We start from the raw sequence: 17,175 nt of genomic DNA, 5'->3' as shown, positions 1-17,175 counted from the left end.
TTCCACTTCATGATTGTGTCCCACTTGTTGTTGATTCTTCACAAAAAAATACAGTTTTATATCTTTATGTTTGAAGCCTGAAATGTGGCAAAAGGTTGGAAAGTTCAAGGGGGCCGAATACTTTCGCAAGGCACTGTAAATACGTGTAGTGTGATTGGGGAATGAAAACCAGGTGTGCAGGGAACAAGACAAAACAAATGGAAAAATGAAAAATGGAGCAGCAATGGCTAGAAAGCCGGTGACGCCGAACACCGCCCAAACAAGGAGAGGGGCCTACTTCGGTGGAAGTCGTGACAGTAGGAAGCTGTAGCCTGTAACATACCTCGTTCACTCTCCTCAGGACTTTAAATGGCCCAACAAACCGCGGACCCAGCTTCCGGCAGGGCAGGCAGAGGGGCAGGTTTCGGGTCGAGAGCCAGACCCGGTCCGAACACCAGGGCCTCACTGCGGTGACGGGCCGCTCTGGTCTTTTGGCGCAGTGCGGCCTGCAGGAGGTGACCATGGGCGGCTTCCCATGTCTCCTCCGCACGCCTGAACCAATCGTCCACCGCAGGAGCCTTGGTCTGACTACCACCCCCGCCCCTCTTCTTACCAGAAAGATGCTTGTTTCAGTCAAAGTTGACATCAGCAAAACGCTCTCCCACATGACGCCATACACGCCATCTGCCCGGTAAAGTAGAAATGGTACAGTTGAAACCGGGATTCATCTGTGAAGAGCACACTGTTCCAGCGTGCCGGTGGCCATCGAAGGTGAGCATTTTCCCACTGAAGTCGGTTACGACGCCAAACTGCAGTCAGGTCAAGACCCTGGTGAGGACAATGAACACGCAGATGAGCTACCCTGAAACAGTTTCTGACAGTTGGTGCAGAAATTCTTCTGTTGTGCAAACCCACAATTTTATCAGCTGTCCGGGTGGCTGGTCTCAGACAATCCCACAGGTGAAGAAGAGATCCTGGGCTGGCATGGTTACACGTGGTCTGCAGTTGTAAGGCTGGTTGGATGTACTGCCAGATTCACATGAAATGTGAACAATATTGGGATGTTGGAGGTGGCTTATAGTAGAGAAATTAACATTAAATTCTCTAGCAACAGCTCTGGTGGACATTGAATGTTAATTTCTCTACCATAAGCCGCCTCCAACATCCCAATATTGTTCACATTTCATGTAAATATTGAAACTACATAACAATACTAAATAAACAATTGATCTAGGACATTTTTAAGGAAAATCCACTCATAACCACTCATTCCTTTCATTTACAGTGTGAAATTACACTAATATGTGAGAACAAAAGCTTTGGTGAACAAATGTTTCATTTTGGCATTATAATAAGATTGGTAGCAACATAGAAAATTGTTGTGGGAATCTGTTGCAGCTCCAGTCAACTACAAAATCTGCAATGCTCTTGCAATGGACTAGCTGGCTAGCTATGTCAATGGCGTGCGTACTGGGAGAGGAGTCAGGTGCAGGAGAGCAGAGAGTTGTGAACAGGCACACACTTTATTTAGGCAGTAGAAACCAACAGACGGACGCCACTGCGTCGAAACCAATTGCCAATGCAAATGTGCAAACGCGCAAAGTCACAATAATATTGTATAAACACAATAACATACCTCGTGAAATAAAACACGGAAATAAACGCATACCAGCAAAGCGAGTCAACATAGACACGTAACACAAAACAATCTCACACAAAGACATGAGGGTGAACAGAGGAATACAGTGCCTTGCAAAAGTATTCGGCCCCCTTAAACTTTGCAACCTTTTGCCACATTTCAGGCTTCAAACATAAAGATATAAAACTATTTTTTTGTGAAGAATCAACAACAAGTGGGACACAATCATGAAGTGGAACAACATTTAGTGGATATTTCAAACTTTTTTAATAAATCAAAAACTGAAAAATTGGGCATGCAAAATTATTCAGCCCCCTTAAGTTAATTCTTTGTAGCGCCACCTTTTGCTGCGATTACAGCTGTAAGTCGCTTGGGGTATGTCTCTATCAGTTTTGCACATCGAGAGACTGACATTTTTTCCCATTCCTCCTTGCAAAACAGCTCGAGCTCAGTGAGGTTGGATGGAGAGCATTTGTGAACAGCAGTTTTCAGTTCTTTCCACAGATTCTCGATTGGATTCAGCTCTGGACTTTGACTTGGCCATTCTAACACCTGGATATGTTTATTTTTGAACCATTCCATTGTAGATTTTGCTTTATGTTTTGGATCATTGTCTTGTTGGAAGACAAATCTCCGTCCCAGTCTCAGGTCTTTTGCAGACTCCATCAGGTTTTCTTCCAGAATGGTTCTGTATTTGGCTCCATCCATCTTCCCATCAATGTTAACCATCTTCCCTGTCCCTGCTGAAGAAAAGCAGGCCCAAACCATGATGCTGCCACCACCATGTTTGACAGTGGGGATGGTGTGTTCAGCTGTGTTGCTTTTACGCCAAACATAACGTTTTGCATTGTTAAAAAGTTCAATTTTGGTTTCATTTGACCAGAGCACCTTCTTCCACATGTTTGGTGTGTCTCCCAGGTGGCTTGTGGAAAACTTTAAACAACACTTTCTATGGATATCTTTAAGAAATGGCTTTCTTCTTGCCACTCTTCCATAAAGGCCAGATTTGTGCAATATCCGACTGATTGTTGTCCTATGGACAGAGTCTCCCACCTCAGCTGTAGATCTCTGCAGTTCATCCAGAGTGATCATGGGCCTCTTGGCTGCATCTCTGATTAGTCTTCTCCTTGTATGAGCTGAAAGTTTAGAGGGACGGCCAGGTCTTGGTAGATTTGCAGTGGTCTGATACTCCTTCCATTTCAATATTGTCGCTTGCACAGTGCTCCTTGGGATGTTTAAAGCTTGGGAAATCTTTTTGTATCCAAATCCGGCTTTAAACTTCTTCACAACAGTATCTCGGACCTGCCTGGTGTGTTCCTTGTTCTTCATGATGCTCTCTGCGCTTTTGACGGACCTCTGAGACTATCACAGTGCAGGTGCATTTATACGGAGACTTGATTACACACAGGTGGATTGTATTTATCATCATTAGTCATTTAGGTCAACATTGGATCATTCAGAGATCCTCACTGAACTTCTGGAGAGAGTTTGCTGCACTGGGCAGGTTTCGGGTCGAGAGCCAGACCCGGTCCGAACACCAGGGCCTCACTGCGGTGACGGGCCGCTCTGGTCTTTTGGCGCAGTGCGGCCTGCAGGAGGTGACCATGGGCGGCTTCCCATGTCTCCTCCGCACGCCTGAACCAATCGTCCACCGCAGGAGCCTTGGTCTGACTCTGATGCCACGGTGGCAGAACTGTCCGGTACCCCAATACACACTGAAATGGGGAGAGGTTGGTGGAGGAGTGGCAGAGCGAGTTCTGAGCCATCTCTGCCCAGAGCACGAACGCCACCCACTCCCCCGGCCGGTCCTGGCAATAGGACCACAGAAACCTGCCCACATCCTGGTTCACTCTTTCCACCTGCCCATTACTCTCGGGGTGGAAACCCGAGGTGAGGCTGATCGAGACCCCCAGACGTTCCGTGAACACCCTCCAGACTCTCGAAGTGAACTGGGGACATCGATCAGACACTATATCCTCAGGCACCCAGTAGTGCCGGAAGAAGTGTGTAAACAGGGCCTCTGCAGTCTGTACGGCCATAGGGAGACCGGGCAGAGGGAGGAGATGACAGGACTTGGAGAAACGATCCACAACGACCAGGATCGTGGTGTTGCCCGGTGAGATAGGAAGATCCGTCAGAAAATCTACCGACAGGTGTGACCAAGGCCGTTGTGGAACAGGTAAGATATGTAGCTTATCTCTGGGCAGGTGCCTAGGAGCCTTACACTGGGCGCACACAGAGCAGGAGGAAACATAAACCCTCACGTCTTTAGCCAAGGTGGGCCACCAGTACTTCCCAGTCAGACAGGGCACCGTCTGACCGATCCTCAGATGACCAGAGGAGGGTGATGTGTGGGCCCAATAGATCAACTGGTCACGGCCAGCAGACGGAACGTACTGACGCCCGACGGGACACTGGAGTGGAGCGGGCTCTGTATGTAACGCATGCTCAATGTCCGTGTCCAGCTCCCACACGACCGGCGCTACCAGGCAGGAGGCCAGGAGAATGGGAGTCTGATCCATGGACCGCTCCTCTGTGTCATACAGCCGGGACAGTGCGTCTGCCTTCACATTCTGGGAACCTGGTCTGTAGGACAGGGTAAACCCAAAACGGGTATAGAACATGGCACACCCTCCCTGACGAGGATTCAGTCTCCTAGCTGCCCAGATGTACTTCAGGTTGCGGTGGTCAGTCCAGATGAGAAAAGGGTGTTTATCCCCTTCAGACGTACAGGACCCTCCTTCAGCAGTGAGGTAATGGGAGCAGCCACCTGACCAAAACCCTGGATGAATCTCCGGTAGTAATTGGAAAACCCTAAAAAATTGCTGCACCTCCTTTACTGTGGTGGGAGTTGGCCAATTACGCACGGCTGCAATGCGGTCACTCTCCATCTCCACCCCTGATGTGGAAATGCGATACCCCAGGAAGGAGACGGACTGCTGAAATATCAGGCATTTCTCTGCCTTGACTTACAGGTCATGCTCCAACAGTCCTCCAAGTACCTTGCGCACCAAGGACACATGCTCGGCGCATGTAGCGGAGTATGTCAGAATGTCATTGATATACACCACTACACTCTGCCCGTGCAGGTCCCTGAAAATCTTGTCTACTAAGGATTGGAAGACTGATGGAGCATTCATCAACCCGTACGGCATGACGAGGTACTCATAATGCCCTGAGGTGGTACTAAACGCTGTCTTCCACTCGTCTCCCTCCTGGATACGCACCAGGTTGTATGCACTCCTGAGATCCAGTTTAGTGAAGAAGTGCATTGACTCAATCGCTGTGGCAATAAGAGGTATCGGGTAACTGTACCTCACCGTGATTTGATTGAGACCTCATAGTCAATGCACGGGAGCAGACCTCCATCCTTCTTCTTCACAAAAAAGAAATTTGAGGAGGCGAGTGAAGTGGAGGACCGAATGTACCCCTGACGCAGGGATTTTGCGACATAGCCATAGCCGCCGGCTCCGCTTGCAACAGGGGATACACGTGACTCCTGGGAAGTGCAGCGTCTACCAGGAGATTTATCGCACAATCCCCCCATACAGCATTTGACCACTCCAGAGCTCTCCCCGAGAGGCATGAGACGAGGGCGGACACTCCCTCCCTTCCCGAAGGAGCTGGGTGAACGGTGGCCAGGTATAGGTCAAATTGTAAGAGGAAGCCCTGGCACTGTGCTGCCGTCCCATCATACTCCCTGGGAAGGAAGAGACGAATCCCACTGGAACTGGATCCGGACGGGACGGGTAGAGGTATCCCCGGTTGAGCTGGTCGAGGCGCTGGAGAGACTTCCTGTCTCTCCCAGCGGTCCATAGTCTGGACAACGTGATCCACCATGGCACCAAGATGATGCAGCATTGCCGAGTGTTTCTGGACACGCTCCTCGACTCCTCTGACCGGGGTACCTGCTCCTGCTGACTCCATGGTTAGGTGTGAGATTCTGTCAATGGCATGCGTACACTTTATTTAGGCAGGAGAAACCAACAGATGGACGCCACCGCGTCGAAACCTCTAGCCAATGTAAAAGTGCAAACGCGTAAACAGTCACAATAATATTGTTTAGACACAATAACATACCACGTGAAATAAAACACGGAAATAAACGCATATCAGCAAAGCGCGTCAACATAGACACGTAACACAAAACAATCTCACACAAAGACATGAGGGGAAACAGAGGAATAAATACATGTAGTGTGATTGGGGAATGAAACCCAGGTGTGCAGGGAACAAGACAAAATAAATGGAAAAATGAAAAATGGAGAGGCGATGGCTAGGAAGCCGTTGACGTCGACCGCCGAACGCCGCTCAAACAAGGAGAGGGGCCGACTTCGGCGGAAGTCGTGACGAGCTAGGTAGCAAATGTAGCTACCCACATTAATAACAATATCTGCATGTAAAATAGCTGGTTAGCTGTAAAATCGCCAAAACAAACTAGACTATCAATTTAGGAGCCTACAATCTCACCATGTTCAACCTGCAGATCGATGTGCCTCACAGAGTGGAGTCTGACATTCACAATGGCAGATATACTTTTGAGGAGATGGGAAATGTTGCCCATGCTACGCCAATGGGCCGCGCGGTGCATTCTGGGCGATTCTGGGAAGAGGAGCGCTCTCCTTCAAGGAGTGAATGGTAGTCTATTGGGCGCTAGCTCAAAAACCCAACGTTAGCACGAATTTCGTCAACCAGAAGTACAACATTACAAATATTTTCCGAGATGTAAGATAACTAATTGCTCTCTGTAATATCGTATAGCTTTGGAATCGTGACATTATGTACTTTCGAGGAAATAGGCACGTTTCTTGACATATACACTGACTTTGAGAAGGGATTGCGTGACCATTAGCTTAGCAACCGCGTGAAGCATCATGACAATGTGAACGCGATTGGTCGACAGTTGGCTGGGTGGGGTATTATACGTTCCTTCACTCATTGGATTACCATCTCCTTTCTATAATATCTCTGGCAATGGCACCATGCAATGCATTCTGGACTAAAGAGGCAGACAAATAGGAAAGAGTGGTAGACACTCCTGTTATTACAAAAATATTATCAATGGCTGATTCGAGAGAAGACATTCTGCCGAGTTATTACATCGGCCAGTATTGAAATCTGACGTGTGATTGACGTTTTCGCAATCTAAAAGTCATACTCCTATTCACTTCCAGTGTAGTGAGAGTGATTCTATCACAGTGCTACGTCATACCGGACGGATTTCTGCCTGCTTGAATGACAATAACTCAGATACACATGAAAACATGAAATGACCCAGGGAATCGATAGAACATCACTCGGAGATGCACAAAAAAACAATATAACATTCAAAATGGGTGAACCTTTCCTTTACGTAGTTGCTCTTTTCTTCATTAGCATGCTGATGATTTTGAGGCTGTCAATATTGTGGCACTTGGCATAATGTTTTCATTGTGTGATAGCAAAGTTATATTGGGTTTATTTTCATCTGCTAAGACATTGAATACATGTTGTTTACTATATTTAGTAAATTGAGTATGTTTAGTTTGGTTTCTCTGTGGGCTATATCAGTCCTCTAATACAAGACTATTAAAGGCCGAGTGCACTACTTTTGTGAAACATTCTTCAAAAAATGATATATTTGTATTAATACATGTATTTGTATTATTTTCAGCACCCCTACTTCCCGCAGGCTCACTCACTGGCATGGAAGGTGAACACCCTATGCTTTGCACCAATAGGGTTAACCCACTTGACGGGAATAGTAATGTGGCTCATAAAGCAACAACAAAAAAAAACGCTACAATGTTTTGTTTTTTTAACATATACCTGATTGCTAAAGAGCCCAGCCATGACTGTCTAATCATGTATTGAACTCAGTGTTCATCATCAAGTGTCATCATGAATGTACAACAAACCCAGAAGCATAGTGCATTTTACCGTGCCTAAAATTGTTATGCAATACTGCAGTACAAGTGAATTGATGTAGGCCTAATAGTCAAAAAGCAAAACATGACAGGTAACCTGAAAACTAGTGTACATATTTTTTTGTGTGTGTGGTGGTGGGGGGGGTTCTTATTTGCATAGGAGATGACTAATGAAAATGTGCCAGTGCAGGAAAGCTAAGACCCTGATGATTTAAGCCTAGTGCTGCATCCTAGAAGCCCTTACTGTAGACTTTTAGGTCTGGATTTGGAGACGTTCCTTGCCAGAACAGCCGTGCGAGCTGACGGGAGGGGCGGGACAGAGGGCTACCTAACAATCGGAAAGTAGCAGCCTGAGGTACTACCAGACTTCTTTGCTTTGGAGGTGTAGATCGGCCAAACTCGACTACAAGCTTTCAGTTGAATGGGTCAACCTCGCTGTGCATCATTTAAATGCTCTTTTTATCGCGCCATCCATAGCAAATCCTATTTTCCAGTTTAAATCTAATGCTTCAGACTGGCAAGTAAACAAGGACAAACTGAATGTGTAACTGTTTAGGGGAGACTCAAGGAAAGATAAAACAGCGGGACATGATGACTGAGAAAGAATCGGCAACAGACAAGATAATAGCAGGTAAAACGCTTTCATTTTTAAGGCTATCCTTCAAAGGGCCCTCTCTCTACCTATTATTTCAGTCTCAAAGCTACACAGTAGGTGCGCTCATTATATCCGTGGCGGTGCGCATTAGAGCCTTTGAGATCTTGCCAGGAGACTCCTTTTCCGTTTTCACGTATGATTTGGGTTATAGTCGTCCAGGTAATGTGATGGCGATGATATATAGAGGCATTCGCTCCTTTTAAATATATTTAGCTATACAAGGTTTATAATGAAGCTATTATTGTAACGCATATAGCCTACAGTCGTGGCCATACAGTTTCAAAATAGCTCTGCCGCAACATGGAGATAATATGATAATCCACCTGGACAGAAACACATTTCATTATTAGAATCATTATTTTACTCTGAAGAATATTTCCACTACAGCCCCAGAAAATCGCCACCAGTCGCGTTTAGACGCCTCTTTTCCTTGGGCAGAAAAGGTATGCTCACGCAGTAGGGTTTGGTCCTCCATAACCGTGCAGAGTATGGTCACATGGTCAGTCCCACGGGAGGTTTGACTCAATGCAGCAAAAGTATGCTTGCCCTACTATCATCCTAGGTATCGCAGCAATGTCGTTAAAACGTCGGATTGTAAATAGGAATCGCTATATAATCTGAATTGATTAAAAGCAGCGATTCCTCTATTATGGGACAAATTATATTATTACAATCTCAACCAGTGCTCTTATTTTCATGTTGTTTTACTTATTTTATTATTTTATTTTTCTTCTAGGTTTTCATGTCCCAACATGTTATTTAGGGATAGGAATATTGACTTTTATTTCCATCACCCACAAGCTTCACAGAGGTGTCATATCTGCTCCACAGCAGGACAGTAAATCACGTGACACATATGATGTAATATGGGGGTGTAGATTAATCGTGCACAGTACAGTAGGCCCTACAGTGCATTCGTAAAGTATTCAGACCCTTTCCCTTTTTTGATGATTTCCCAAAATGCTATAAAGGCCTAAATAGTACCATTGATGATATATGACTTTAGAGTATGGTTACATTTCACCTGCTCTGTTAAAACGTTTAGAGAGTGTTTTTTTTCTCACTGTGTTATGAATTTACTATGTACTATGTTGTGGTGTTCATTGTTGATCCAGACAACATATCAACAAACATGCAAGTTGATTGGGAATCATTTACTGGGTTGTGACAGGGTGCTTCAAAAGTTTTAAACAGACTATGCATTTTACAAGCACTACACTATTTGGGCAGTGCTGCCCATCATAATCTCTCCTGCCAGGCACTCCTGACATTGTGAAATGGTGGGTGGGGTTGTGCACTAACTGCACTTCAGTGAGCTCAGCTGCACATAGGGATGAGGCAGACGCAGGGGGACATTGCCAGATCTGCCCCCCCTAACCCCAAAACACATGTAAATATTTGACTATTAATTGTGCCTATCTGTATTATACTAATGATATTTTTTTAAAGTATTATATTCTAATGAGCCGTTTACTTTATGTTTGTATTCGTATCTTTTATTATTTCATTTTGTTGTTGCATTGTCGAAAAGGAACCTGCAAGTAAGGATTTTCTTGATGTTGTATACCATGTGTCTCCCGTGCATACAACTAATACAACTTGAAACTTTATCTGAAGAGAGACTGCCGCTCAGTCTGCACAGCACCAACCAATCATATTTTGGAATGGGAAGTGCGGACAGCTACCTCAGCCTCACTGATATAGAGGTTGCCAGCACAGTCACTGTGGAATCGATCAATATGTACACTTGAGCTTTGCAGCAGAACGATTGCCTGGTTACCCAAACTCCTTGCTGCGGCCAAATTCTACGTCACGCCCACCGACATTAGTTAGTACTCCGCAATGATTCTGGATCTGAGAATCTCCTCTGCGATTTCTAGAATGCAAACACATTCTAACTATTCTGATTGGTCCCAGAAATCGATTGGTTTGGCCAGAGCCAGAACATACGTAGGTAAATCGGCATTTTTCTAAAAACATTTCATTGGCTTTGATACTACGATTAGTTAGAGATTATCCCATCACTGATGACTTTGTTTGGTACAAGACCCCTCATTCTGATGTCACCACAAATTACTTCAACGATGGCAGTCTCAGACTGAGGTATGTAGCGAATTTAGAGCAGCAGAGGAATTCAGTTTGAGTCGTCAGGCAAGCAGAACGGGACAATGGAGTCCCCATACTATTCAGGGTGTGGTTACAGTCAGTGGAGCAGCACATGTTCGTATAGTAATGTTGAACCTTTTCAGAGTATTGATATGCAGTGTTTGGCTAATATTAGGCACTGTAATTGTGTGCAGTAAAATGTGTGAATGTGACAAATGGACATACATTAATATTGCACTCAGCTGATTACCTGAGCTACAAGGACAATTTCTCATCATGAGAGCTGTGCTCAAATACTCAAGTACCTATTAGTGTGCTGATACAAATCCCAAAGATGACAAATAGCATCTAAACCCTCTGATACTGCTTGTAGACACAACCAAAACTGCAATGATCTGTTTTAAATTATCAGTACTTCGAATTGCCGATGTCACTATCATAACTTGCTAAGCACATTTTCTGTTGTACGCTTTTGCTCAAGTAATTTATTTTAAAGAGCAAAATCCCAAACTATTTTGGACTGGCTTTAGCCAAGTGAGAACACCCAGTGACCACACTAACAGAGAGCTTTGTGTTCCCTTAGGGATAGCCACACATGTTCTACACATTTAAGGTGGAGAGAGAAAGGGAGAGCTCAGAGAGGGGTGGGGGAGTCATACTCAGACATTTATTTGGTTGGATTGTGATATTAATGTGATCACAGATTCCAAAATGCACAGATTCATCTTGTGTTGCCTTTGTAGATAGCATTGGTGACAGCTTGATGCAACGAGGCTTTAACCTAAAAGGTGACAAATATAAAAGTCATCTATAACCAACTAGTTCATGAAACAGTCAGTCATACATTCGTGTCTAATCAATGCTCTCAACATCTGAAAGCGTTTCAGTCAGCCCCAGTGTTTTTCTGTGGGTGGATTCTCCAGATCGACTTGTACTATGATCTAGGAATTCAATCAGCTTCACTGTGATCGCCAACTTTTAGCCCAGTCGTAAAGCCCAGTTTTCCTCTGGTCTGCTGAGCTGCACAAAGTGGACCTCATCACTGGGCTATTTTCTGTGTGCTCTGTCCAGCTGTTCTACAGAATATCCAAGTATTTACGGACACTCCCACACATGTGGCTCCGGCCAACCAATGTGTGATGCCTCCTCATCAATTTCACTGAGAGGAGAGAACCGTTGGAGAGTATATTTAAAGACTAGGGTCAGCGATGCACATTCCATGCATTCAAGGAACCAATCTTGAGTATCAATTAACAAAAGAGTGTAAATGTGATGTGCTGTCGTCATTGCACTCACAAATTCTGTAAACGAAAGAAGGCGCTGCAATGGATAGTAGCTGTCTTGTGTTTTTTTTTATACTGATCTTAACTTTTTTTGTACATAATGTCTCAGCCATCATTTCCTATGACCTCGTACCCCTGTACATCGACTCGGTACTGGTACTCCCTGTATATAACCATGTTATTTTTACTCATTATTTTTATTCGATATTCACTGTGCATTTATACCTCATGTCACTAGTTCAATTTTATTTGTATCTTTAACTCTGCATTGTTGGAAAAGGACCCATAAGTAAGCATTTCACTGTTAGTCTACACCTATTGTTTACGAAGCATGTGACAAATAACATTTGATTTGATTTAGTGACACACAACATTTTAAGTTCCCATAGCAACCAACACATGGTTGCCTTCTTGCAGAAGTAAGCTAGGCATTCATACAGCACAACACATGTAGTTTTACAACTCAAGTGCAGCTGCATGCTACAGCAGTGATAAAGCTGTTATCATTTTAAACATGTACAGCCTCTGTACGAGACCTTTGAGCTCTAGTATACAATTGCCTTTTTTCACTTGAAGCCATTGTTGGCATCCATTTGTGAACTGCATGGGGGATTTGGGGGTTGGTGGCTGGGCAAGGGGTTGAGGCCAGGGGAGGGGGTAAGGGGAGGGGGTTAGGATGCAGTCAGAGGTGGTTTAAGACCTCAGGCATTAACGTCTTTGTTTGAGGTCAACCCAATGACTTAGAGTCCCTGAGACAAGAGTAGGAGGGGGGTTGAATCTGATGGGCCAGGGCCAGACAGGAAGTTGTCTTTCAGCTCCACAGAGGCCCTAAGGTCAAACAGATCCAGTCGCTACTCCAAGACGAGACACACACCAGAGGGCCCACCACAACACAGGTGTGTTCTCTCAATCAAATATATCTTTCATGTTGTGACTAGGTGGTAATGGGTGACATCAATCACATTACAGGGTCACATTTTTGTTATAGGTATTCCGTGTGGGTAACAGTTCACATTAGTTGGTTTTATACCAATAATGCTGTTATTACTACAGTAATAACATGGTTGCTACATTTGATGGAGGTTGAAAATAATTACAATTGGAAGGCAAATAAACTCGGAAGGGACAAGAAGTCCAATGCTCGGCATTATGTCATGACTAAGATATTGGCTTTGTTTACCCTCCAGAGGAGGCATCCATTCTGTTTTGGAGTAGGCGGTGCAGGGGGAGGGAGGTGCTTTTCACATGCCATTGGATTGTAGATGTGAAAATAAGACCTAAACAGCTGTTAGACATCAGCAGTCTGACATCTTTTTTCGATTACCCAAGAGGCCCTTCATGAAAATACTGTAATCTCCGTCTGTATGTGTCTCTCTCTCCTCCATCAAACACAGTGTACTCCACAGAAAGCTGTACTCTCTGTACTCTCACCACGGTACTCTTTGTACTCTCACTAGTTCAATGTTAGAAACCAAAGGCTACTGAAGCACAAGCCAGTTTGATGTCCAATGTAGCCTAATTGGTTGCATGTGTTTCAGTGGAATTCCAAGAATGTAAACACGGAATGGGTTACTGTTTCTTCACATCTCTCACTCCCATCCTGATGCTGTCAGATACAAGCTCTTCCTCATACCACAGCAATGTTTACATCCCATTGCAATGTCTACTGTACATCCACCTTTCAAAGTGTTTGGGAACTGTGTTCCCTTTGACAGATTTACATAAGAACCTTTACTGAATGATTCTGTTGCTCTTAACTACCTCAGTTCAAACACAAAAAACAGCAACAATTCAGGACAACTTAAAAACTTACAAAAGTTGAATATATTGTGTGCTGGTTGATGACTAGTTTAGACTTGATGGGATTACTTTAATAGGGTCGTTCCACCACTTCGGTGCTTTTTGAGAAGCATAAGTTGGTAAAAAAATATATGTATTGGATTTCACCTAATTTTAACATTGTGATAAAGAGCACGTGTTCAGCTTCATGAAAAACATGATTTCCCATTTCAAGAGGTTAAATTAAAAAAATACTATAGAAAGTGCCTATTAAGTGCTAAATAAAATAACAGGGTTGATGATTTCATCGTAGTCAGCCATAAATCATCTTGTGATAGGGGGAATGGATGCTTGTTGTGTTCAACAGGGAATGGTAATTGAATGCAAGCTACACCCCACCCCCCAAAAAATCTAGCTTGTCTATTTATGGGTTGACCTGTTATGCTCCACCCGTTCAGTTTTTCACCACAAAACACTAGAAAATGGCCAAAAATAGTAGAACCAGCTCACCTGCGTTAATACTATGATTTTACTATGTTTCTTTTGAAATAAGAGTTCAGTTCACTTAATAGTTTGACCTTAAAATGAGGGACAGATGTACAGTTGAAGTCGGAGATTTACATACGCTTAGGTTGGCGTCATTAAAACTTGTTTTTCAACCACTACACAAATTTATTGTTAACAAACTATAGTTTTGGCAAGTGAGTTAGGACATCTACTTTGTGCATGACACAAGTAATTTTTCCAACAATTGTTTATAGACAGATTATTTCACTGTATCACAATTCCAGTGGGTCAGAAGTTTACATACACTTAGTTGACTGTGCCTTTAAACAGCTTGGAAAATTCTAGAAAATTATGTCATGGCTTTAGAAGCTTCTGTTAGGCTAATTGACATAATTTGAGTCAATTGGAGATGTAATGTGGATGTATTTCAAGGCCTACCTTCAAACTCAGTGCCTCTTTGCTTGACATCATGGCAAAATCAAAAGAAATCAGCCAAGACCTCAGAAAAAAATTGTAGGCCTCCACAAGTCTGGTTCATCCTTGGGAGAAATTTCCAAACGCCTGAAGGTACCACGTTCATCTGTACAAACAATCGTACACAAGTATAAACACCATGGAACCACGCAGCTGTTCTGTCGTTCTGTCTCCTAGAGATGAACGTACTTTGGTGCGAAAAGTGCAAATCAATCCCAGAACAACAGCAAAGGACCTTGTGAAGATGCTGGAGGAAACTGGTATCAAAGTATCTATATCCACAGCAAAACGAGTCCTATATCGACATAACCTGAAAGTCCGCTCAGCAAGGAAGCAGCCACTGCTCCAAAACCGCCATAAAAAACCAGACTACGGTTCTCAACTGCACATGGGGACAAAGATCGTTCTTTTTGGAGAAATGTCCTCTGGTCTGCTGAAACAAAAATATAACTGTTTGGCCATAATGACCATCGTTATGTTTGGAGGAAAAAGGGGGAGGCTTGCAAGCCGAAGAACACCATCCCAACCGTGAAGCACGGGGGCGGCAGTATCCTGTTGTGGGGGTGCTTTGCTGCAGGAGGGACTGGTGCACTTCACAAAATAGATGGCATCATGAGGAGGGATAATTATGTGGATATATTGAGGCAACATCTCAAGACATCAGTCAGGAAGTTAAAGCTTGGTCGCAAATGGGTCTTCCAAATGGACAATGACCCCAAGCATACTTCCAAAGTTGTGGCAAAATGGCTTAAGTACAACAAAGTCAAGGTATTGGAGTGGCCATCACAAAGCCCTGACCTTAATCTCATAGAAAATGTGTGGGCAGAAATGAAAAAGCTTGTGCGAGCAAGGAGGTCTACAAACCTGACTCAGTTACACCAGCTCTGTCAGGAGGAATGGGCCAAAATTCACCCAACTTATTGTGGGAAGCTTGTGGAAGGCTACCCGAAACGTTTGACCCAAGTTAAACAATTTAAAGGCAATGCTACCAAATTCTAATTGAGTTTATGTAACCTTCTGACCCACTGGGAATGTGATGAAAGAAATGCTGAAATAAATCATTCTCTCTACTATTATTCTGACATTTCACATTCTTAAAATAAAGTGGTGATCCTAACTGACCTAAGACAGGGAATTTTTACTAGGATTAAATGTCAGGAATTGTGAAAACTGAGTTTAAATGTATTTGGCTAAGGTCAAATCAAATGTTATTTGTCACATACACATGGTTAGCAGATGTTAATGCGAGTGTAACGAAATGCTTGTGCTTCTAGTTCCGACAATGCAGTAATAACCAACGCGTAATCTAACCTAACAATTCCACAACAACTACCTTATGGGTTAGGGCAGTGTGGTTGCAATTGTGTCGTCTGTGGACCTATTGGGGCGGTAGCATAAGATTACATGGGGTACCAATGTAAGAAATAACACGTAAAAAAACAAAATACTGCATCGTTTCCTAGGAACGTGAAGCGAGGCGGACATCTCTGTCGGCGCCGGAAGTAGTAAAGGACTTCAACTGTAAATGATTCACTAATCACATTAAATAAATAATTATCTTCAGAAATGACTTTGTCAAAGCAACAAAATAACTAGGTCTTTACAGTGATGGTGAAAACTTGGAGAAAGGTTGGGGTTAAATGGGTTAAAATCTTCCTAGAAGGGTTTACAGAGGGACATGTCAAAATGCAGAATTGTGGCACCTAGGAAGTTTGTTTTCACATTTTAAAAAATCAGATGTATTGAATTGTTGATGTGGTCTATATTAAAGGGTTCTTCATTTGTTAATACTTATATATCAAAGGGATGCAAAAGGCACTCTTTTCGTGGAAAGACCCAATAAACAACTTGGCAGATTGTCAGATAACTAAACCCAAAGCACCATCGCTATGTGTAACCCATGTGTTTAGTTTAACACTGAAATGGATGATAACACGAAAGCACTGACAACAAGGGTCATTGCCGAGCAGATGTTGCTGTTAGACGATATGCTTTTGAACGTGCAGTGTTAACGTGTCTGCAATACGTAAACAATGGGCAGCTATTTTTATCTGTTGTGTATCAAATGTAATTGTCTTATTATCAGACATTGTCTTATTATTTCGTGGTGGCTTTGTTGTTATCCGGGTTTCCAACATAGAGAGAGGAAGGAAGTAAGGCCATTGTTCTTTGGAGAGGTTTTATCAATTTCCTCAGTATGACCTAAACGCTGTGCCCTTGTAGGAAACCAGGCTCACTCCTTTCTTTCAAATTCCTCTTACCATTGTTCCATATTCTTGTTTTAGTAGTAAGGCCACAGACTAAGGACTTTTACATTATTCTCATGTTTGATCTAGGTTATCTATCCAATGTGTGCTGTTGAAGCTTGGCTTACATGTAATTTTGAAGTGCTACATGAATTGGAAATTGGAATAATGGACTAAAAAGAGAACCAAGGGAGGCTATAGGGCAGGGGTACTCAAATGCTATTTGATAATGTCCGCTCACACCAATTTCCTAGGTGGCAAGGGTCCGGATATATATTATAATTAGTCAGCATAGTAACACCCCCCACCTCACAACCCATGCAACCCCAAACTGTTGACACCCCTCTTGTTGGCGGAGAGAACATTTAGCAGTTTTAAAACACATTGTCTGCAATTCTACACATTTTGCCATGGGGTGAAGATAATGTTTTTGTTGTTATTATTGTTGTTTCCCCCCCCCCCCCCCCAATTTCGTGATATCCAATTGCTGTAACAAAATCCGTCCTCCTCTGACGAGGAGTATGAGATCGGAACAATATGAAGCGTGGTATGTGTTCGTCATGTTTTAATGAACAAAATCACTGAACACGAAAATACAAAA

At 43.5% G+C, this 17,175-nt stretch overlaps 1 protein-coding gene across 2 annotated transcripts in view; it reads left to right on the top strand.

The window, feature by feature from the left end:
- Positions 1–7,680: 7,680 nt before the first annotated feature.
- LOC139381363 (heat shock 70 kDa protein 12A-like) overlaps positions 7,681–17,175 on the top strand; it is a 44,668-nt gene continuing 35,173 nt past the window's right edge. The window contains exon 1 of one of the 2 annotated variants that reach the window (XM_071124834.1): positions 7,681–8,155. In XM_071124834.1, the coding sequence (XP_070980935.1) occupies positions 8,065–8,155 (91 nt within the window). In that variant the 5' untranslated portion in view covers positions 7,681–8,064. The remainder of the gene's footprint in view (positions 8,156–17,175) is intronic. The other variant, XM_071124835.1, reaches the window with a different exon arrangement.

This window comes from Oncorhynchus clarkii, chromosome 23 (genome assembly GCF_045791955.1).
Source record: "Oncorhynchus clarkii lewisi isolate Uvic-CL-2024 chromosome 23, UVic_Ocla_1.0, whole genome shotgun sequence".
NCBI lineage: Eukaryota > Metazoa > Chordata > Actinopteri > Salmoniformes > Salmonidae > Oncorhynchus > Oncorhynchus clarkii.
The sequence above is the reverse complement of the archived record's forward strand: the minus strand, read 5'-3'. Positions and strand labels throughout refer to the sequence as shown.